This window comes from Hyperolius riggenbachi, chromosome 6 (assembly GCF_040937935.1).
Source record: "Hyperolius riggenbachi isolate aHypRig1 chromosome 6, aHypRig1.pri, whole genome shotgun sequence".
In the NCBI taxonomy this organism is placed as follows: Eukaryota; Metazoa; Chordata; class Amphibia; order Anura; family Hyperoliidae; genus Hyperolius; species Hyperolius riggenbachi.
In genome coordinates this window covers 349,702,923-349,726,875 of record NC_090651.1, presented here as the reverse complement: position 1 = coordinate 349,726,875, position 23,953 = coordinate 349,702,923, and the positions used below count along the sequence as shown (strand labels likewise).

General features: G+C 45.9%; 2 protein-coding genes across 5 annotated transcripts in view; one reads left to right on the top strand and one right to left on the bottom strand.

Annotated features, from left to right (window-relative positions):
* PHC2 (polyhomeotic homolog 2) overlaps positions 1-23,953 on the top strand; it is a 317,874-nt gene that overhangs the window by 32,526 nt on the left and 261,395 nt on the right. The window lies entirely within an intron of this gene.
* SLC2A1 (solute carrier family 2 member 1) overlaps positions 1-23,953 on the bottom strand; it is a 171,997-nt gene that overhangs the window by 5,410 nt on the left and 142,634 nt on the right. For both annotated transcript variants that reach the window (XM_068241615.1, XM_068241616.1), the window contains exons 2-8: positions 14,256-14,348; positions 5,461-5,621; positions 4,760-5,000; positions 4,406-4,568; positions 4,094-4,281; positions 3,890-3,994; positions 402-503 (exon numbers count right to left, since the gene is read on the bottom strand). In XM_068241615.1, coding sequence (XP_068097716.1) covers positions 402-503; positions 3,890-3,994; positions 4,094-4,281; positions 4,406-4,568; positions 4,760-5,000; positions 5,461-5,621; positions 14,256-14,348 — 1,053 coding nt within the window. The remainder of the gene's footprint in view (positions 1-401; positions 504-3,889; positions 3,995-4,093; positions 4,282-4,405; positions 4,569-4,759; positions 5,001-5,460; positions 5,622-14,255; positions 14,349-23,953) is intronic.

The window sequence follows — 23,953 nt, the reverse complement described above, 5'->3', positions numbered from 1 at the left end:
GGGACAGTGCTTTGGAGGGTTTGTAGAGCAGAAATTACTCACTGAGTGTCCAGCGACGTCTTCTAGCCTTCCTGTAGCTCCTAGCGGATTTCCGGCGTGACTACACGGCTCCCAACGTGTCACGTGACCCGACGGGGGTCAGGTGACACGCTGGGAGCCATACACGCAGGCCGCCAGAAAGCTGCTAAGGAGCTACAGAAAGGCTAAAAGAAGTTGCTGGAGGCTCGGTAAGTATTTTATTCTGCACAGGGAGGGGGAGGTGTGTGCTTTTTTTTGGCTGGTTGCTCAAGCAACCGGCAAGTACATGTATCTGTCATCAGGTAATCCCCACTGGTTCCGGATACTGGGGACTTTGCTTTATTTTATGAATTGTTGATTTTCAATGATGCATAATCACTTACCAGCAATACCAGGGCAATGGTCATCAGTATAGCACATCCAGCCATGCCTCCAAGGCCAATGAGGTGCAGGGTACGACGGCCAGCTCTCTCTACCACAAAGAGCTATAAAAAAAGAAAAGGACAGTTCATCATTCCCTCCATTCACATGACTTTCTGCACACATGGAGGCAGAGATTGAGCAATCTTGATTTCACATCTTATAAAAAAATTGCCCTTTAAGCCACGTGCAAGCTAGAAACCACTTTTGACTTTTCACCTCTTTTTCAGTGCTGACTGCTGAAAAGTTATTTTAAGCAGATGAAGAAAAATTATCTCCTAGGAGAAAATGTAGGGGGCACAGTTGGCCATCTATGCTTAGGGGACATAATACTGATGGTAAATCTAGTTACCTATAAGGGGGCTAATACCGGGGTACATGAGGTGCACATAATGGTGGGGGCATATCTGGCTACCTATATGGGGGGCACTTGATACTGGGGACACATTTGGCTAACTATACTTTGGGGGACCTAATAATGGAGGTACAACTCCTTACATATACTGGAGGAGGGCAGAGACCTAATACTGGTAAATGTCTGCTGCCTGTACTGGGGCAGGCAGAATTTTGGGGTTTGGGCACAGTTTGAAGTCTCTGGTTTTGGAAAACCTTGGCTGGCCCTGCCAGCGCAGCATACGGGGACTCCACTAGGCTGCCAGGAAAATCTTTTTAAGGGAGGTAGACCACAGGTCAAATGGGGAAATGTAATAAGGTAAAACATAATAATGGGGATGCAGTGAAAAGTATTACTATAGAATCTTCTGCCTAACCACGCCCACTTTTACAACCACACTCTCTACATAATAAAATTATAAATCGGCCGTCCCACTAACCTTTTCTCCCTCATTTTTGCCATCAAAATACTTTTATTTTCTAATTTCGAAGTAAAAACTACATATTGTAGCAAAAACTCTACCTAAATATCATCACCATAAATTGTGACATGAGCATAATGTAAGTTTTGTGATAAATGGGAGAAATAGCCAAATAAAGTTTGTGGTTTTTATCTTCAGTACCACTTTTTATTTTTAAACAGGAATTGGTAAAAACTGAGAAAAATGTATTTTTATTTCTTCCTTTTCATATTAAAATGTGTAGAATTCTTAAAAATAAAATTGTTCTTGGGAAACAATACCGCCCAATGAAAATCTAGTTTGTCTCTAAAAAAAATAAAAATATATATATATTTCATTTAGGTGTAATAAGCTGGGATAAAGTTATTGCTGATTAAATAGTGGCATAGCTAAAATGTCAAAACTGTTCTAGTCAGTAAGGGGAAAAACAAGGTCTAGCTGCGAAGTGGTTAACCACTTCCGGACCATGGTAATTGAAATCTACGCCTTGTTTGAGACCTGTTATCCCTGCCAAGGTGTAGATTTCAATTAACGCGCCACATGCTACCACCGATCGCGCCGATCTTCCGTTGCTCCTTACCGGCTCACAGAACTCTGCTGTCGAGTGAATGGACTGCAGGCAGCAACGGAAGGGAGTAGCGCAAACAGAGAGAGAGAGACAGGTCCGTGTGGCGTGACGTAGGTGAGCCCCGTTTTTTACCAAGAAGTCTCTGGTCCTTAACGACTTGTATTTTCCGTGCACCAACCAACTGAACAACCAACTCATTTGCATACTGCGTGAACGACAGACTGAACAATAGGGCCACCTTCAAAACAAATACAAGTCGTTCAAATGACTTGTACACACATGGCCAACTGCACGACATCAGCTCAACAGTCGTGTGAGTTGATCCGCTGTTTGGATCGGGCAAAGCGCCGGTTACCAGTCACTCTTCTAGTCTCTTGCTATGCGTACACACGCCCACCTATTTTCCAACAGACCAAGTTTGGACTATAGTTGGGCGGAATAGTTGCACGTGTGTACGAGCCTTTACATTTACGAAAGAGGAAGTCTGTGTAACATGGTGTCAGATTGCTGTATACCCTAGAAAACCATATACTGTATAAGCTTCTGTAAGCGACATTACTTTTGTACTATTCAGATCCAGTTTTGTTATATGCCTGAAGAAGAAACTTAAAGTAAATGGGAACCGCATTTAAAAAAAATGAAGCAAATACTTACCTAAGGAGAGGGATGGCTCTGGGTCATATAGAGCCTTCCGTCTCCTCTCTCGGTGCTCTCTATCCTGCGCTGGCGAGTTTCAATCCCCCACCGAAAGGGTGTTTGGAAGTCTTCAGGAGCCGTGTCCTCCCGAAGACGTGCGGCTCCATACTGCACAGGCATGAGCATGCAAGAGAGCGTGCTTGCGCAGGCGCAGTACAGGGCCACCCTTCTTCAGGAGCACTTGGGCTCCCTAAAGACTTCTGAAGCCTCCTTCGGCCGGGTAAAGCAGTATTTGACTAATTTAGTCAAATACTGCTACCGGGCGAGCCAGCACTGGAACGAGGGGACCAGGAGAGGAGCCGGAAGGCTCTATAGGGCCCAGAGCCTTCCCTCTCCTTGGGTAAGTATCTGTCTTATATTTTTAAATGCGGTTCCCATTCAATTTAAAGTTTTGAAAGCTTGCAAAGAAATCTTGAACAGCTAGCAATTAAAGGTATCACCTAAACAACTTTTTTTGTTTTCGTCTTCAGACACAAAACTGAAAATGCCTAGACTGAGGGAACGTTGGGTTTGTGGACACCAAAAAGGTAGCCATACATCAGAAGATTATGGGCAGATTCGACAAAGAGAAAAATGTATCTGTAATTGAATCTCATTAGAGAGAGATTTGCGTCTTTGTCGAAGTTGCCCATATACTGCAGGCCGATTCCCGTCCGAATTCAGCATGAAATCTCCAGGAAATCGGCAGAGCCCGCCGCGTCTGCCTTGCCGCTGCCCCGTAATGTATAAATGTGCCCCCAATGAGTGCATTTATACATTACCTGTCCTGTATCAGCTTCCGTGTGGTGTCTGTCTGTCTCCAGGTGGCTCTTCTGCCAGCTGCATACACGCTGCCGGAGGCGCATAGCGTTTGATGTCATGCTTTGTGGCAATGACGTATACGGAGTTGACAGAAGAGACGAATACCATGTGGAGGCTGACACAGGACAGGTAATGTATAAATGCACTCATGTGGGCACATTTATACATTGGGGGGCAGTGGCGGGGCTTTTGTTGCTTGTCGGCCACTGTACCACCGCATACCTGATCAACCAACTTCGACAACTTACATCAGGCGCGATCGATTATCGTGACTAATTTTACCCCGATTTCGCATTGTTGGTCGCGCCTGCACTTGGCGGCACAGATTTTCAACCAATTCGATAATAATAATAATCGAATTGGTTGGTCGATCGGCTGCCAAAGTTGGCGGTTGTATGGGCTCCTTAAGATGTATCCTGATTTTTATGAATTTTACAAATTAATTGGCCAGGTTAGTCAGCAGAAGCCTATAAACCAATGAAACTAACCCATCCATATTTTTGTTTGGCTGACTGCCATACATTGTACTCACCGAAACAACTGTAAATGCTGTGTTCACTATCCCAGCACCAATGGTGGCGTAGATTGGCTGTTCAACTTTAGCTTTTTCAAAAATCATGGTGGAATAGTAGAAGACCTAACGTAAAAGAGAGGCGCTCATTAGAAACTTAATGTCAAGATTTTCACATCACATCAAAAGAAAAGTTGACTGAATACAATAGTACTACTGTCTTACCGCATTAATACCAGAGAGTTGCTGGGACAACTGCAGGACAATTGCGATGATGATTGGTTGACGATACAGTGGTGAGCGGAAGAGTTCCAAAATTGTCACCTTCTTCTCTTTCATCATTTGACGACTCTCCTCTTTCATCTCCTGCAGGTCAGAAGAAACGTCTGTGGTGCCTCGAAGCTTCTTCAAAACTGTCAAAGATAAAACATTTGGTCAGACACACCAGAGACTGGATGGAACTCAACTTGTCTACTATTTTCCAGTGAATTATCTTTGTGCAATTGACCTCATGGTTTGGACCTTTCAGCTACTTACTGCTTTTGGCCTTATCTTCTTCATTTCGAATGATGAGCAGGAAGCGAGGACTTTCAGGACAGAATGGCAGTGCAGCTGATTGGACCAATGCAGGCACGAAGATACATCCAAGAAGAAGAGGCCACAGTGAGGCGTTACCCATTATTGGCTCCAAACCAAATATCTGTGGAGATAAAAAGGAATGGTTTCATCCACCTATATTCATGTTCACATATATTTACTGTAGGGTTGTCATGGAGCTTTGGACAATGTTTTTTTTTTTGCATTCCTCTTGGTAAAAACATTTAGGGCTGAATGGTGGACATGAATATTATTTTTCCTGAGTATTTATATTTCACTGATCTTTCTACTTACTTGGGCAATCAGAATTCCGACCACCACTCCCAGCTGGTGAAGTGTACCCAGGGCACCTCTCAGCGATGTAGGGGCAATCTCTCCAACGTACATGGGCACAAATCCAGTGGTGAGGCCACAGTACAGGCCAATCACGAACCGGCCAATGATCAGCATCTCAAAGGAGTACGCCAACTTGGAGAAACCCATAAAAATGGCAGCAATAAATGCCAGGATGTTGGCCATTAGCATTGAGTTACGCCTGTAGACAACACAAAAAGAGGTTTAGTTCCTCTACCCAAAGTAACTCTAGAACAATCATTTTGTTTGTATCTAATGGATTGTACATTTAGAGGTTATACTGTGGTAGTTATACGGGACTTTTTGCCTCAAGATTATGGAGTCACATGGTATACTGGCACTTTCAGTTCTAACTTTGCTTTATCTCTCAGTTCCTGCTGTCAGTTTTTTATCTCTTTCCTACACATGCTGAGTCCTCAATCTTGTATCTGCCTAACTGAAGGCTGACTCTCTACTTTGCAGATCTTCTGTGTCCTAATAATAGAAACTTCTGTCTGTTGGGGAGCGCTTGATGAGGAGATTGGTGAAGGTCAAGGCAGATAGTTAGCATTCAGTACATATGGTACTTCTATGAGATCTTCCAAAAGAACAGATCATGACTCTGCCTGTCTGACCCATGTCCTCAAGTACCCACAGCTTACCTTCCAAAACGGTTCACAAACAGCCCCACGGAGAATGAGCCAATCATGCCTCCGACAGAGAAGATGGCAACAGAGAGGGACCACAGGGTGGTCAGTGTGGTTTCTTCGATGGGCTCGCCATATCTACTCAGCCAGGTTTCATTGAGGAAGCCTTCAATCACCTGCAACACACAGAGGAGGAGAGTTATCAGTAGTACTGAGAAGACCACACTATTTATCATCAGAAATTGTTACAACAACAACGAAACATTTGTAAAGCACTTTTCTCCCGTAGCACCCAAAGCGCATAAGCTTGTCTCAGATCAGTACATAGTGGTTTGCGGGGGGGACAAGTTATGTGATCATAAATGCCAGACTAAACTGGTGGATTTTCAGTTTTAATTTAAACGTGTCCAGAGTTGGAGCTGTCTAGAATACGTTTGGCAAGGCATTCCACAGGGTAGGAGCAGCATGACAGAGAGCTCTAGTTCCAAAGGTTTTTAGCTGAACTCTGGGGGTGGTCAAGTTATTGGATCCTTTCGATGTGAGATTGTGGGAGATGTGACGCAGTTGCAACAAATCCTTCAGGTATCCTGGGCCTAGGGTCATGTAGGAATTTGAATGTTAGTAAGGTTACAAGGTGCAGATTAGCATCACTCACTGTTCTATAGGATGGAGCTCATATATTGAAAAACGTTAAGTTGTGCTCCTAAGTTTACATACTGTGGTAGAATTTCTGAAATATTGGCCATTGTGTAAAAAATACAAGTAATTATCAAAGGAGTTTACATACTCTTGCATCTTGGGGCTGATAATATACAGTACACTTATACGTTTACATTAAGGGAGTGTGTGGGAGTGTGTTCACTCCTATAACACCTTGATTGTAATCATTGTGGGCATATTAATAATCAATTTAAATGAATTCAGAACTGCACTGACTTTGCTGGATGCCCAGCCATGGGGAAAGCAAAGGAAATGGTAAAGGGGCCTTCAAGACAGGTTTGCACATTGTATAAGTCTGAGAAAGGACATACAAAGATATCCGGAGGTCTGAAAATGTCATTCAGTAGTATTCAAACCCTGATAACAAAGTGGAGCATTCTGGTTTGTTAAAAATGGGATCTGCTTCCACAATGTTAAAAACAGATCAGCTTGCTGGGTTGTGGTATGCGGAGCACAGAGTCTGAACGTTGTACATTTTACCAAGTCAACCCTTCAGTGGTCTCTACAGGAAGAAGTGAAGGTGGTGGAGAGGCTGTCACTGACTCCCTACTGTCAGTATTATTCAAACACCTTTGAAATATCTCAAATGTTCAGTTCGGGCTAAACTATTCCAAGAATATGTGAGAACTGGGGGCTTTCAGCCCAGAAGAATGGAACTCTAAGGAGCTCTATCGTCTAGGGAACCAATGGCTTCACCCACAACCAACACAGAAGTCTGTATGCCTCAGCAATAACAACTAACAAACTTTCAGCAGGAGCGAGGACACGTCAAGGCTGGCGCAGTGGTTTTTCGACTTTAAAGTCTGAAAGTCCAGAAGTGAACAGGAGGCGGGGCCGGAGCATTGGGGAGTGGCAGCGCGGGCACAGGATGTCTGCGGGGGACCATTAGAAGCCCCGGGTAAGTTCAACTCATTTTCCTCCGACCCCTCCTACAGTATTCCTTTAAGCCCCTTCTACAATTAATCAGTTGCTAACTGAAAGAAAACTGATTTTTAGGGAAGGAACAAACTAGGCAGAATCTCATGAGTTTTCCCCATAGCACATAGTGGAAAACGCATTTGCGATTCTGCCTATTGTGTTCCTACCCTTACAGCAATGCCTGTGATTTCCTATGGCATATTTCCCACTATACGCTTTTTAACTGAAATCTTCTTCACAATACACTTCTTTGGAAAAAACACACACTAATGCATGCCAATGCATTAAAGGGGTTCTCCAGGGGGTTTGAAAATAAAATTCACAATGCACTTCTATGGAAAAAACGCATACTAATGCATGCTAATGCATTAAAGGAGTTCTCCAGGGGGTTAGTAAATAAAATCTGACACTTACCTGGGGCTTCTATCAGCCCCCTGTAGCTGTCATGTCCCGCGCCGTCCTCTTCCGATCCGCCGTTCCTCGCCACTGGCCCCGGTCTAGCGCGGATTCACATCCAACTGCGGCTGCGCGGCCGTGGACGCGCGCATACTCGCTCCCGCACTCATCATTGGAGGCTTACTGCGCAGTACAAGAAAACTTCGTACTGTGCCTGCGCAGTAAGCTTCAGATGACGCAAGTGGGAGCGCACATTATTCGTCTTGTTAGATAAATAATTGCCTGGTGCCGGCGGCGGGGAACAGCGGATCGTAGGAGGATGGCGCGGGACATTACAGCTACAGGGGGCTGATAGAAGCCCCAGGTAAGTGTCAGATTTTATTTTCAAATGCCCCTGGAGAAAGGACCTTTACTATGTTTTTGTTTACTAGTTCTGCTATTCCGTGACACCTTATAGTTTGATTCTGATTTTAAAAAGTAAACTTGCTCTGCATTATCAATTGGCATACATCTTACAGGTTCGACCAGGGAGTGTAAAGCTGGGTACACACACCATGCAAATTCTACTTCAGACTCTATCCGAGCGATTGATTAGATCGATAATCAGATCTGACATCTGGTTTTGAAGAAAGCTAACGTACACACGTATGTGATTTTTCTAAACGCTGGTCAGATTTCTGTTCATTTTTCCGATCAATGGCTATCAAAATGGTCGGGGTTAGATTGTGAGCCCATTTAAAGGGAAAGTTAACCGACAAGGCAGTGTACTCTGTACAACACTGCGGAACATGTAGGCGCTATATAAATACAAAATAATAACAATAGCCAATGTTTTGATCGATAAAGACAATATTTAAAAAAAAAATTTTTGTTCGATCTGATCTTTTTCTTGATCAGAATCTGAAGTAAAATTGCATGGTTTGTACCAGCCTTTAACTTAGCAGCACAATTGTATACTGGAGTGGGACAGTGGCCTGCCTGCATTTCACCAGCAGGTGTCGCTGCAGGACCGCATCCCTCCTCCTCCCTGCAGGCTAGTAGGAATGATCATGTGACCCTCCTCCCTCCCAGCAGGGTGAGCGAGTGCACAGTGCCAGATGTACTGCGATCTGCTGATGTAACTCTGCAAGACTAGTAGGAATGGTCATGTGACCCTCCTCCCTCCCAGCAGGGTGAGCGAGTGCACAGTGCCAGGCACACATTCCTTTTCTATACACAAAGCCGGCTGAGGAGGGTGTGTGGGAGGAAAATCATGTGATTGGCTGACGCAGACAGGCCTTCTTTGCATGCCGTACTGTGGCCTAGCCTGCCAGCGCCCAGAATACATGGAAAATGTCACCCTGGAAATTGCCGGTTGGCAGGAAGAGTCCCATGATTCCTTTCGCAAGCGAATATATAATTAGATTAGTTGTGAAATCTCCTATACATCATGTCATCATCCCTCTTCTGGTTTGTCAGTTCACTGTTCACATTTATAGCATAGGCGTCTCTAACATGTCTAGCATTCTCCTTGAGGTTGCCGCACACCGTACATTTTTTATGTTTCTTTCTAATCCAAAAATTACAGTCTATTTTTACGATTGATTGTAAAGGTGGCCATTAACAGTACAATCCCCTGGCCAATCGATTGTTTCCAGGGATACGAGGGGCTCGATCCTAAAACGGATCATTCACATTAAACTGATCGAATCAGTAATTGGGAATTCAGGCTTTAAAGGGTACAACCAATCGTTTCCGATCAATTACTTTGGCAATCGGAAACAATCGTAATGGCCACTTTTACGATCAATTGGAAAAACTGATTGTAATTCTAGGATCTGACCAATATTTTACCTGTTATGAAAATAAATGATTGAAAACTCTGAAAAAAGTTGCTTGCGTCTTTAAATCAAGAATTGACAATCTAACCTACACCATTCAATTTTCATAAAGATTGATCAGAACAATCTGCTACTCCCCATCCACTTATTTGGAAATAAACTGGAAATTCATTTTTATTGATTTGCTGTAAAATTGGATCATTTTATTGTATTGTGTGTGGCCACCTTACACTTTGTGGGAGGGGATCTGTGGGGGAGTACAGGGCTGATTGGCGTCACACTGTGGGCAAGGGGATTGGTGGCACATTTGGGAGGGAGCTAAGGAGTGATTGGCGTCACACTGTGGGAGAGTTGGGATAAAACTGGCGTCACAATGTGGGCGGGGATTGGTGTCATACTGTGGGTGGTGAGAGGTGGAGATTGGCATTAGTGGGTTTTCAGCTGTTAATGGGCGATTAGCAAGGCGATTGGAAACGATTGATTGGTCGTGGGGTTTTATGGTTAATGGGCACCATTAGCTGTCCATGAAGCATGTGACCGCTGTGATTAACCAATTGTATCAGCACAGAGTTTGTATGTTCTCCCTGTGACTGCGTGGGTTTCCTCTGGGCACTCTGGTTTCCTCCCACATCCAAAAAACGTACAGATAAGGTCATCGCCGTCCCTCTAAATTGGCCCTAGACTATGATACATACACTACACGATACATACATACACATATGCTTGGTAGGAATTAGATTGTGAGCCCCTCTGAGGAACAGTTAAAGGGAACCTAAACTCTAAAAAAAAAAACACTTACCTGGGGCATCTACCAGCCCCCTGCAGCCATCATGTGCCCTCGCAGTCACTCATGGCTCCTCCGGTCCCCCGCCGCCAGCTAGTTTTGTTTTTGCTGACTCCCAAGTCGGCGGGCCGCCACATGTACCTTTGCACACATTCCCGCTAGTGCAGGAAGCTATCGTAGACAATAACACATACATTTTTACGCGTTGCAGGTGCAATGCATTAGCAGAAGGACGTGATCATTGGTCTGTAGAGCTAACATGTACCTGGGCTCATCTCCCATGGCAGCAAGAGTGGCACTAACCAGGGGGTTTTACCCTGGTGCTCGATTGCTTCCATGACCAGGCTCTGATTCGACCCACGTCACACCTTTCTGCCGCCTCATGTCAGACAGTCTGTAAACAGGGCCCCTTCCCAGGAAATAAACATGCATGTTATGCAGCAAGTCTTCTTCCATAACTTATGTGGTAAAAATAAATCTAACTTCTTCCTGACGCTCTGTGAAAGTCTGGCCGTCTGTATTCCGTGACGGTCAGAGTGACTCAGCAGTCTCTTCCTCTCTCACTAGGGAATGTGCTGTCATGTGCTAGACGAGCACAGCACTGGTAGAGAGCCAGGAACATCCATGTGCTAGATGTAATGTTCTGTCCAGCAGCCTGTCACCAGAGGGTTAATGACAAACAAGCCGGGACCTGGAGTGAGAGAATAATGCAGACGGCCTGAGGGTGCAGCCAGAGAGCTCTCAGCTGCATGTGTGACAAGGACATGGCTGAGGTGTGCCCGCGCCTAGGCATCTGGCACAAACTAGCAGCTCACTAACAGCTCTGCTCGCAGCTGGTCTCCGCTAGCTTCATCTGCTCCGTGTGAGGAATGGCTGGAGATTGTGGCGTGTGCGCCCATCACCTGTTCACATGTTACAACATGATTCCGGCATCGCCTGACAGGGCCAGGATTGTACCGATTACCACAGGCACAACACAGAGGCAAACTACAAGCAGACACTAGTGTTGTTTGCCTCTTTAAAACAGAAGGTATTTACAATAATACAGTTTTAAAGGAATCATCAATCAAACTATACTACCCCCCGCTCTACTTAGCCTCCCAGGGGCCCGCCGGTGCATAGACTACTGCGCGGGCGCCGCTGTCAATCACCTCCGCGTGGTCCGGAGTGTACTGCGCAGTACAATCCGGACCAGGTGGAGGTGATTGACAGCGGAGCTTGAGCAGGCGCAGTAGTGGACGACCTGGAGGTCGTCCTCTGTAGTGGCGAGGACCCTGGGCCAGCGGCTGCAATCGGAGATAAGGCGTGGGACATAGCGGCTGTCAGGGGCTGGAACAAGCCCCGAGTAAGTAGAGTGGGGGGTAGTTTGATTGATGAGTCCTTTAAGTGAGTGACTGTGGTCTCCCACAATGCATCACTCCTGAATATGCAAATGATGTCTTTATTATCTCCCTGAAGCCAGGCACACTTCCAGAACCGCTGGTGTATAGCATGCCTATAGCTTATACATGTTACAAAGCCACATCAACCCAACATACAGACAGCTTGTTTTGCCTCCTCAGTGCATGGCAGGGATTGATATGGCTCTATGGGATAGTTTGTGGGCCAGTAACAACAGAATACCCAAGCAGCTCAAGGTGACCCAAAACCACTAGGAAAGGATATGGGACTAAAAGAGACCGAAAAGCTCTCCTACTAAAAGGTTTTCAGGTGCCTCTGACACAGGAGACCTGGGTTTGAATCTCGGCTCTGCCTGTTCAGTAAGCCAGCACCTACTCAGTAGGAGACCTTGGGCAAGTCTCCCTAACACTGCTACTGCCTATAGAGCGTGTCCTAATGGTTGCAGCTCTGGCGCTTTGAGTCCAACAGGAGAAAAGCGTGATATAAATGTTCTGTGTTTGTAAAAAGCAATGCTTGGTGTAGTGTGCCTTCTTAAAACAGATGGAGTTTGCAGTTCAGAGACACTAATGCTGGGAATACACGGTTCGTTTTTGCCTTCGTTTAAACCTTCGATTCGTTCGGTAAACGAATCGAGTGTTGAAAACGTATGTGAAAATAGTCATATTCTCATTATAGTTTCGATTAATAGACCCCAAAAACGAACGACTAGTGATCGAACATGTTTGATATTATCTCTCTTTATCCATCTAATCGAGCCATTGGTAGGCTTGATGGCTGTTCAGATCGTTTATATATTCGTTTATGTTAGTCCGTCCCTGTAAAAAGGGATTTTCGTTTCGTTTCTTTGCAGCCTTCGATCATTGGAAAAACGAAACCATCAGAATCGGAAAAAAAAACGAAACCGTGGGTGGTGATATTAACCGTATGATCGATTATTTCGGGATCGAAAAGGACAAAAGGCACAATCGAAACGAAGGTTTAAACGAAGGCAAAAACGAACCGTGTATTCCCAGCATTAGTGTGACTAGTCAGGAGGTCTCTGTATGTCCAGCCCACTAACTACCACATGCGTCGCGGTGGTGATGAATTTCATGGTGATTGGACAATCATGCTGTGAGCCTTATGACATTTCTGAAGTTGCCTGCACCGGTGGAGTAAAGTTACAGAACAGTTTCCAGCACAAGAGGGGTTAACAGAATCTTTAATTCCCAGGAATCCCGAGGCCCGATGAGGTCTCAGTAGACAGGTTAATCTTTCTAATGAGATGTACTATTTTAAGCTTGACTTGGCTGCACGTCGTGTTTATGTTTCAGTGCAGTGACACCAATATATTGCAGAGTGATTGGTCACTGGCTACTTTATAAGCCCCTCCCCCTTCACCCTAAATAACCCAATGTCTTCCTGGATGATGGCTCTAGACCAGTGATGGCTAACCTTGGCACTCCAGCTGTGGTGGAACTACAAGTCCCATGAGGCATTGCAATACTCTGTCAGCTCTAAGCATAACTCGGGGAGGCAGAGGCATGATGGGATTTGTAGTTTTGTCACAGCTGGAGTGCCAAGGTTAGCCATCACTGCTCTAGACTGTTACCATAAGGAACATGCATCACCCATGGGTTCATGTCTCACTAAGCAAGCCTGGAGTAAGAAATACCCAGACAGCACATGATGACACAGAACCACCTGGGAGGTATAAAGGTCTAAAAGAGATTAAAATGTATTAGCTGAAGGCTCTCTATACACCAGCGGTGCTGGATGTGTAGCCTGGCTTCCAGGGGTATAAAGAGTTTATTTGCATGAAGGATGCATCATGGCAAACCATAGCTGTTTGTTTTAAAGCTGAATAATTGCAAATACCTTCTGTTTTAAAAAGGCAAAATGACATCCAGCAAGCCTGGAGCTTATGAGAGAAATCGCTGCCGGGAGACTTGCAGGATACAGCCGATATATGGCTATCCTGCTGCTGCACAAGTTCCCGGCGGCGTTAATTACTATTCCCCCTCCTGGTCCATGTGGATAGTGGAGAATGATTTAATTCTGCTTCCAGCTATAGCTGGCGGCCGAATTACAGTGTTTTAAAAGTAACTTCAGCTCCGTCTTCTGTTCTGACGGCGCCAAAGTTACTCACTGTGCGCCGCTATAGCTTCAATTCCTATTACGGCCTATGATGGTGCCGGCTGCGCCCAAATCTCCTGTGCTGTTATTACAGCGCTTGAACCAGGAGACCTCTTGTTACATAGAGAGGGGTGATAGCTCACCGTGGGCAGCACGGTGCCGAAGTGGTTAGCACTCTTGCCTTGCAGAGCTGGGTCCCCTATATGAATCCCATAGTCCATGCCTTGGTGCTCTAGAATGCCAGGAGACCTCTTCTTTTATAGAGAGGGGTGATGCCGCAGGCTGGGTAATCTGACCGCGTTATGTCCAGCCAGGCTTAATACAAATCTACTGGAGAACCATAATTTTGGGTGTATTTCTAGAAGTTTGTTAAAATATACACGTACAGATAGTGCAGTGCTTCGCAAATTACACAACACATGATATGGACACACGATAGTCTGGACACATTTATGTTGCTTGTATAATGTTACATGCATAAAGTTTTTCAAAGCAATGCACATGTGTGCATAACTTACGCAACTTGGGCTGCATAGTTTGTGGAACGCCCGGCAAAATTAGTGCGCTCTATCTGCAGAGAAATCTTATCTAACTTTTGATGCGTACATCTTGTATTAGCAAATAGCTATGCTTAATTGGTGTTAAAAGATGCTTACCTTCTGTGGGGCGTTAATCACACCAGTATTGTAGCCGAACTGAAGCGATCCAAGTACAGCTACGCTCACAGCCATCATTAGCCTCATCGTCATCTGCAAGAGAGAAAGAGAGAGAGACGGTCAGCGTGTCCCTCACCAGAGCAATACCATTCATTGCTGCAGGTACCTTGTAGGCACCTCAAAACTTCAGGAGCAATTTTACTCACTACTGCAATGCCCTAAAATAAATAGATCCCGGTGATCTGGCACTCAACTAACCAGCAGTCTCAACCAACCAGCACAGATTACTGGCTGTACTCACAGTGGTGAAGGCCAACTTCTTAGGCTGTTTGTGGGCTCTGCTAGTTCCAAGGCTCTCCCAAGGTTAATACAAATTACTGTATTTCAACATTTTAATACAGTTCATGGTATGTATATAGAAATGGGTATAGTACTGTATTAGCTAGCTTTATTTTAAACACTAATTTAAACACAATTACCGCGGTAATCTAGCTCTGGCCAACAGCCAAACAGGAAGTGACGCTCGCTTGTGCTCATTTGGAAATACGGACGTGCACGGAAGCGTATACCTACGCCATAGGTATGTATGAGCATTAGGGGACTTCCAGCGCAGCTCACCACGCCACAGGCAATACTATTTCACCCATAGAATTACATTACCCTGTTGTAGAAATGCTGTAAAATGCCACACCGCACCAGTGTGAAAGGGGCCCCAGACGCGTGGTAATTTACCGCACTGCTACTGCAGGGCAATGAAAGCTTTCATATTACCTGCGGTGCAGCAGAAGTGCTCAATCAAAGACGCGCTTCCAAAACTACGTATGGTGGGCCAGAAGTCATGTAAGTCTATGGCAACACCGGGATTTTAAAAATGTTGGTGGCGGAGTTGCGTGACGTTGCAACGCGCATGCGCGGAGGTGTATTTTTACATTGCGCTTCCGTGCACTTCTGGATTTCAAAAACAGGTAGTCACTGTCAGCGAGTGTCACTTCCTGTTTGGCTGGATGCCAGAAGGTAAATACCGCATAATAAAGCGATACTCCCTGAAGGCCCGTTTTTGGTGGTGCGGTGAGTGCAACGCTAACTCCAATCCGCAGTGTGAAGACTGCCTCAAGCAACCAGAAAGAACACATATTGGGCATCAGCTGATCCCCGCCGAGTCTACTGTATCAGGTTTTGGCAAATGACAAATCAGTAAACAAACTTGAGGTATGTGAAAGCCCAAGAATTTATTTGGGAAATAGTTCAGCTGTGGAAGGCTGATACAGTCAGGTAAACAATCAATATCTATCTGATACATATTGATTGCCTGTTTGCCAATTTTAACCACTCGATGGGAAATGAGAGCTCACCCGATATCTCTTGTAGTATAATTTGCGCCATTGCTGCCTGTAGCATTGTGCTGCGTGATGCATCTCGCGTAACGATCCCGTCTCACAATTAAAGAGAACCCGAGGTGGGTTTGAAGAATATTATCTGCATACAGAGGCTGGATCTGCCTATACAGCCCAGCCTCTGTTGCTATCCCAAACCCCCCTAAGGTCCCCCTGCACTCTGCAATCCCTCATAAATCACAGCCACGCTGCTGACAAACAGCTTGTCAGAGCTGGCTGTGTTTATCTCTATAGTGTCAGTCTGCTGCTCTCCCCGCCTCCTGCAGAACTCCAGTCCCCGCCTGCATCACTTCCCTCCCTGCTGATTGGAGGGAAAGGATGGGGGCAGGGACCGGAGCTATGCAGGAGGCGGGGGAGCAGCTGAGGCTGACACTACAGATGTAAACACAGCCTCACAGCATGGCTGTGATTTATGAGGGATTGCAGAGTGCAGGGGGACCTTAGTGGGGTTTGGGATAGCAATAGAGGCTGGGCTGTATAGGCAGATCCAGCCTCTGTATGCAGATAACATTCTTTAAACACACCTCGGGTTCTCTTTAAATAAAGATTGTACCACGCTATAACTGAGAGGTTTAGATGCACATTGTACTTATATAATATGTCTATACAGAAGTTATGTTTTGTTTGCATGGGATTTAAATTATATTTCTTCCCTACACTGCTGTATGCGTGTGTGTGTGTGTGTGTGTGTGTACAGTGTGTGTGAGCTGTGGTGGAGGTTTGAGGTCTGCAGTTTGTGTACAGAGTATGTGTGTGCAAGCGCGTAGTGTGTGTGCAGCCTGGGCTGTGGTGGCAGTTTCAGGTCTGCAGTGTTGGTGTGTGGTGGAGGTTTCAGGCATGCAGTTTGTGAAGAGAGAGAGTGTGTGTGCACATGTGTTTGTGTGCTGCCTGAGCTGCGGCAGAGGTTTCAGATCTGAAGTTTGTGTAGTGTGCAGAGTGCGTGTGTATACAGTGTGTGTGTGCTGCCTGAGCTGCGGAGGAGGTTTCAGGTCTGCAGTTTGTGCAGTGTACAGTGTGTGTGTGTGCATGCTTGCAGTGTGTGTGCAGCCTGAGCTGTGGTGGAGGTTTCAGGTCTGCAGTTTGTGCAGTGTACAGAGTGTGTGTGTGCGCGCTTGCATAGTGTGTGTGCTGCCTGAGCTGCGGAAGGAGGTTTCAGGTCTGCAGTTTGTGCAGTGTACAGAGTGCGTGTGTATACAGTGTGTGTGTGCTGCCTGAGCTGCGGAGGAGGTTTCAGGTCTGCAGTTTGTGCATTGTACAGAGTGTGTGTGTGCGCGCGCTTGCATAGTGTGTGTGCAGCCTGAGCTGTGGTGGAGGTTTCAGGTCTGCAGTTTGTGCAGTGTACAGAGTGTGTGTGTGCGCGCTTGCATAGTGTGTGTGCAGCCTGAGCTGCGGCAGAGGTTTCAGGTCTGCAGTTTGTGCAGTGTACAGAGTGCGTGTGTATACAATGTGTGTGTGCTGCCTGAGCTGCGGAGGAGGTTTCAGGTCTGCAGTTTGTGCAGTGTACAGAGTGTGTGTGTGCGCGCTTGCATAGTGTGTGTGCAGCCTGAGCTGTGGTGGAGGTTTCAGGTCTGCAGTTTGTGCAGTGTACAGAGTGTGTGTGTGCGCGCGCTTGCATAGTGTGTGTGCAGCCTGAGCTGCGGCAGAGGTTTCAGGTCTGCAGTTTGTGCAGTGTACAGAGTGCGTGTGTATACAGTGTGTGTGTGCTGCCTGAGCTGCGGAGGAGGTTTCAGGTCTGCAGTTTGTGCATTGTACAGAGTGTGTGTGTGCGCGCTTGCATAGTGTGTGTGCAGCCTGAGCTGTGGTGGAGGTTTCAGGTCTGCAGTTTGTGCATTGTACAGAGTGTGTGTGTGCGCGCGCTTGCATAGTGTGTGTGCAGCCTGAGCTGTGGTGGAGGTTTCAGGTCTGCAGTTTGTGTACAGTGTGAGTGTTTGTGAGCTGCTGTGGAGGTTTCAGGTTTGTGTGTGGTGGAGGTTCCAGGTCTGCAGGATGGTGACACAGTGCTGGTTTGTTTAGGTTGTGCTCTGCAATGAAGGTGAGCTCTGTTCTCCCTCTCTCGTCTTCCTCAATGCATCAATTCTTTCCAAAAACAAGATGTCAGCTGAGCGTTCTCAACATGCCCTGCGCAGCTTTCCACCATCCTCAGTGGTTTCACTTCTACAGAACCGAGGTGACCCAGGGAAGACAAAAGCCCTGACAGAGTGTAGTCTAACTTGCTTTACTTCACCTTCCACCAATAGTGTAGATTCATCTCTCGGTCAAGTTTCTACTTTTTGTTTTCCTTTTATATTCCTTGTCTATGGTAGTCATCCTGGAAACAATCTCCTCCGTGCAGTTTCTGCAGGAAAAGGTTCTACTGTACTCCCTGTGACTGGTGCCCATGGATATCTTTTCTCCTGTATCTCAAAGGACTGGTTCCTATGGAGATCTTATCTCCTGTATCTCCTAGGACTGGTTCCTGTGGAGATGTTATCTCCTGTATCTCCTAGGACTGGTTCCTGTGGAGATCTTGTCTCCTGTATCGCCTAGCACTGGTTTTGGTGATTGATTTTTCTGCTGTAGCTCCTAGGACTGGTTACTGAGAAGATTTTTTTCTCCTCTATCTCATAGAACTGGTTTCTATGGAGATCAGTTCTCCTGGATCACCTGATGCTGGGTGCACACAATGCGTTCTTTTGGTCAATTTCCCGTTCGATCGATTTTCGATTCAATTTTTCACTCAATTTCCTGCTCGATTCTCTTAGGTTTTTTTTTAATCAATTTCCATTAACTTCTTTTTGAAATCGAGCGGTAAATCGTTCAAAAGTAATATCGAACATGACGGAAATTATCAATCGAACGCATCTATCGACCGCAAAAACAGTGTGTACCTAGCATAAGACTGATTACTGTGGATGATTTTTTTCTCCTATATCTTCTAGGACTGGTTCCTGTAAAGGACTTTTCTGCTGTATCTCCTAGCACTGGTTTTCTGCTGTATCTCCTAGCACTGGTTCTCCTAGCACTGGTTTATGTGGAGGACTTTTCTCCTGTATCTCCAAGGACTGGTTACTGTAGAGGATTTAAGTCCTAGAGCTGGTTCCTGTGAAGTATTTTTCTGCTGTATCTCCTAGCACTGGTTCCTGGGGAAGACTTTTCTCCTGTATCTCCTAGGACTGGCTGCTGTGAAGGATTGTCCTGTATTTCCTAGGACTATTTCCTGTGGAGGATTTTTTCACTTGCATCTCCTAGGACTGTTTCTGTAGAAGCCTGTCTTATTAGATCTCTGAAAAATGGTGGTTCCTTTGCAAAACTTTTGTATTGCATATCCTAGTTTATTTTTGTTTGTTTTCTACTGTAGAGACGTTTCTTACATGGTATGCCTAGAAAGGGTTCCTGTGGGGGACTTCACTCTGGTATCTCTTAGGAGTGGTTCCTGTGAATATTTCATGTACAATAACACACAGGGCTCATGTTTTTAGGCCTTCTTGCACTGATAGGAGAACAGACATCCACACACCATGCACAACCCGGTCTGGCTGCTGGATCATGGTTGCTATGGGTTATTGCCCATTGTTTAGCCCCAGTATTTGGCAGTTCTGGTTGGAGCCTGCTGGGATTGTTATATAACCCAGGTGCTCCTGTCCCCACCCTGCCCGCTGTTATTTTCTCCCGGCTGTGGATTATGCTCAGATTAAGGAATCTTTGCAGGTTGATCCTGCGGTTTAAAGACTTTCAGTTGGAGATAATGAAGCGGGCAGTAGTTAAAAGGATATACGGAATAATCAAGAACTGGTGTGTATGTTGTGTGAGCTTCAGTTACAGCAACCTTGTCATGCTTAGTGCTGCTTTTAATAATCCCAAATATCCTAGTGAGCAATATTGTGTGTTTGTGTTCCCTACAAAGACCAGTGGCTGAGTTTATCTTCACTTTCAATAAAGATGTTTGATAGCAAAAAGACCAGTGGCTGCTTTACAAAGGACATCTAACACTGTAAAGAGCATTCAAACTGGGACCCTACACCTCTACATTAAGCAGGGGAGAGGAGGGGGGGGGGGGGGGGGGGTGACTAGCACCTTCATGCTGTGCTGGGGAATATTCCACCCCCACACTGAGCTAGATGGTTTCTAACACATCTACACTGTGCTAAAGAGGTTTGCTCTCCTATCTTCATACAGTGCTAGAGAGGATCTCCTATCTTCACACTGTGCTAGAGAGAATGGGTCACCTCTCTTCACACTATGCTAGAGAGGGTCTCCTATCCTCACACTATGTCAGGAAGGATCTCCTATCTTCATACGGTGCTAGAGAAGATCTCCAATCCTCACACTGTGCTAGAGAAGATCTATTATCTTCACAGGGTGCTAGAGAGTATCGCCTATCCTCACACAGTGCTAGAGAGGCTCTTCTATCCTCACACGGTGCTAGAAGGCGGGTTTTCCAGGAAAACAGTTGGAAGTAATTTTCACCTTTACCCTGGGTAATGGCGCTGGTAGCCATACACTGGTCGATTTGCCATTAGATCGACCAGCTGACAGATCCCTATCTGATCGAATCTGATCAGAGAGGGATCGTATGGCTGCCTTTACTGCAAACAGATTGTGATTCGATTTCAGCCTGAAACCGATCACAATCTGTTGAGCTGCTCCTGCCGCCTGTGCCCCCCCCCCCCGTATACATTACCTGAAGCTGGCTCCCGGGCGTCTTCTCCGTGCTGCACCGCACCGCTCTGTTCTTGCTCCATCCCGGCGTTTCCTGTGTCACTCCGTGACCAGGAAGTTCAAATAGAGCGCCCTCTATTTGAACTTCCTGGTCACTGCAGTGACACAGGAAGCGCCGGGATGGAGCCGGAACAGAGCGGTGCAGCGCGGAGAAGACGCCCGGGAGCCAGCGTCAGGTAATGTATACCTGATCGGATCGGCCGCCGCTAGCGCCGCGCACCCTACCCGCGGGCGATCAAGGGTAATTTCCCGCACGGCGCGATCGACGGACCGATCCGATTTCGGGAGGAAATCGGATCGACGGGTGCGTTTAGCGCGAACGATTGGCAGCAGATTCGATCCCAGGATCGAATCTGCTGTCGAAACGGCCGCGAATCGGGCCAGTGTATGGCCACCTTAATGTTGGCTGGTGTCATTCCTCTCCAGGGCGGTGTACTAGGCTCTGAGTCACTATGTAAAGAGGCCTCCTATGGAGATGTCCTCATCACAATCATGGCATAGCACCTGATGCATGAGGAGGAGGGGGGCATTTTATATATGAGGAACTTGTGAATAGTTTAGAGCAGGGCCGTCCAATTCCATACCTTGAGGGCCGAGGGCCTCACACATTTGAGATCCAGCTCAAATTAATTGATGGTATTAAATCAGGAAAGGTGTGGTTCATCAAGTAGAACACATTTCTCCATTTCTTTGTCTCTGTCCATCCTAAACACTGGCAAGGATATGGCCCTCCAGGATTAGTGTTGGACAGCCCTGGGTCAGGGCCAGTGGATGGTGACCGGGTAAGGTATTGGACAATAGATAACAGTCATGTATTCCTCCTAACTAGTCCGATCCACAGACTGATGGTGCTTTGAGGCTATAGCAGGACCTCTTTCTCAAGGAATGGAGTAAAAACGAAAAATCTTCATTCAGTTGAGTCTGTTCAGTAGAGCAGTGTGTGGATCCAGCCTCCAGACATTTGTTCCATTGAACAGTGTGATATATTTTGGTGCAGACTGGGGTATTTTGGGGAGCAGTGTGATATTTGAGGTAGAGTGTGGTATTTTGGGAAACAGCGTGATATATTTGTGGTAGAATATAATATATTTTGGGGAACAGTGTGATATTTGGGGAACAGTTTAGATGTATTTGGGGCTGAGTATGTTATTTTGGGGGACAGTGTGATATATTTAGGGCAGAGTGTGGTATTTTGGGGGACAGTGTGATATATTTAGGGCAGAGTGTGGTATTTTGGGGGACAGTGTGATATATTTAGGGCAGAGTGTGGTATTTTGGGAACAGTGTGATACATTTAGGGCAGAGTGTGGTATTTTGGGAACAGTGTGATATTTTTGGGAACAGTGTGATATATTTGGGGAAGAGTGTGTTATTTTTAGAACTGTGTGATATTTTTAGGGCAGAGTGTGGTGTTTTGGGGAACAATTTGATATATTTAGGGCAGAGTGTGGTATTTTTTTGGAAGAGTGTGATACATTCAGGGCAGAGTGTGGTATTTTTGGGAACAGTGTGATACATTTGGGGCAGAGTGTGGTATTTTTGGGAACAGTGTGATACAATTAGGGCAGAGTGTGGTATTTTTGGGAACAGTGTGATATATTTGGGGCTGTGTGTTGGAGATTGCTGTGAGAGTGGTCACGTTTGCAGAAAACAAAGGGGTAAGCGTTGGCAAATTATGAAGCAGTGATGGCTGCCCGCTGCCTCCCGTGACTGACAATATATTGAGTGCTGGGTGTGTTTCATGTGAGCTGTCGCTGGGCTCGTTCACTGAACACAATTCTCCAGCTGGATTTTCTTGTTCTGCTTTGTCATAGAACAATGGGACGTGGCGTGACTGAACCTCGGGGCCGGATTTATGGCTGATCTGTGGCTGATAAGTCCCTGAAGTCTCCATATCACACATAAAATGGATTACAGTTCTGTGCCCACAATCATAGGAGGAGAAGGGATGGGCCTTCAGCATGTTTCATATACAGCTCACTGCTATTCCTAACTGCCATACTGCTCACTGTCATTCCTTACTGCTATACTGCTCAATGTCATTCCTTACTGCTTACTGTCATTCCTTACTGTCATGCTGCTCAATGTCATTCATTACTGCTCACTGTCATTCCTTAGTGCTATACTGCTCACTGTCATTCCATAGTGCCACACTGCTCACTGTCATTTCTTACTGCCACACTGCTCACTGTCATTCCTTACTGTCATACTGCTCAATGTCATTCAGTACTGCTCACTGTCATTCCTTACTGCTCACTGTCATTGCTTATTGCTCACTGCCATTCCTTACTGCTTACTGCAATACTACTCACTGTCATTCCTTACTGCCACACCGCTCACTGTCATTCCTTACTGCCACACCGCTCACTGTCATTGCTTACTGTCATGCTGCTCACTGTCATTACTTACTGCCACACTGCTCACTGTCATTTCTTACTGCCACACTTCTCACTGTCATTTCTTACTGCCACACTGCTCACTGTCATTTCTTACAAACATTCTTCTTACTGTCATTCCATACTGCTCACTGCCATTCCTTACTGTCATACAGCTCACTGTAATTTCTTACCGCCATACTGCTCACTGCCATTCCTTACTGTCATACAGCTCACTGTAATTTCTTACCACCATACTGCTCACTGTCATTCCTTACTGTTCACTGTCATTCCTTACTGCCATACGGCTCACTGTCATTCCATACTGCTCGCCATCATTTCTATGCTGGATACACGCGGTGCATTCGCGCACTCGATTTCCTGCTCGATTCCCGTCGATTCGTTTATTTCCAACATGTCAGATTTGCACTTCGATGGATCGTTAGGTCGATTCGCATGTAAAGTATGCGAATCGACCTAATGATCCATCGGAATGCAAATCGGACATGTTGGAAATAAACGAATCGACGGGAATCGAGCGGGAAATTAAGTGCGGGAACGTACCGTGTGTATCCAGCATTACTGCCATACTGCTTACTGTCACTCCTTACTGCTCACTGTCATTTCTTACTGCTATACTGCTCACTGTTATTCCGTACTGCCATACTGCTAACTGTCATTCAGTGCCATACTGCTCACTGTCATTCCTTACTGCCATACTGCTAACTGTCATTCAGTGCCATACTGCTCACTGCCATGCCTTGTGTATAGTATGAAAATAGGTAGGGACTTGGTGGCATAGTGGATAGCACTCTAACCTTGTAGTGCGGGGTCCCCAGTTCACATTCCACCACAGGCTCTATCTGCATGGAGTTTGTATGTTCTCCCCATGTATGCATCGGTTTCCTCTAGGCAGTCCAATTTCCTCCCACATCCCAAACAAAAAAACATACCGATAAAAGTCAATTGGCTTCTCCATAAATACCGTAGTCCCTAGACTATAATGGTCATATGACTAAGGTAGGGAGTAGATGGCGAGCTTGTCTAAGTACAGCACATAACTTTGTACTCTGTAAAGTGCTGCAGAAGTTGTAATCGCTACTGTATAGAAATACATAATAATATTCTAGGTCATTAGAATATGACTATGTTATGCTGGATACACACGGTGCGTTCGTGCACTCGATTTTCCCGTCGATTCCCGTCGATTCGTTTATTTCCAACATGTCCG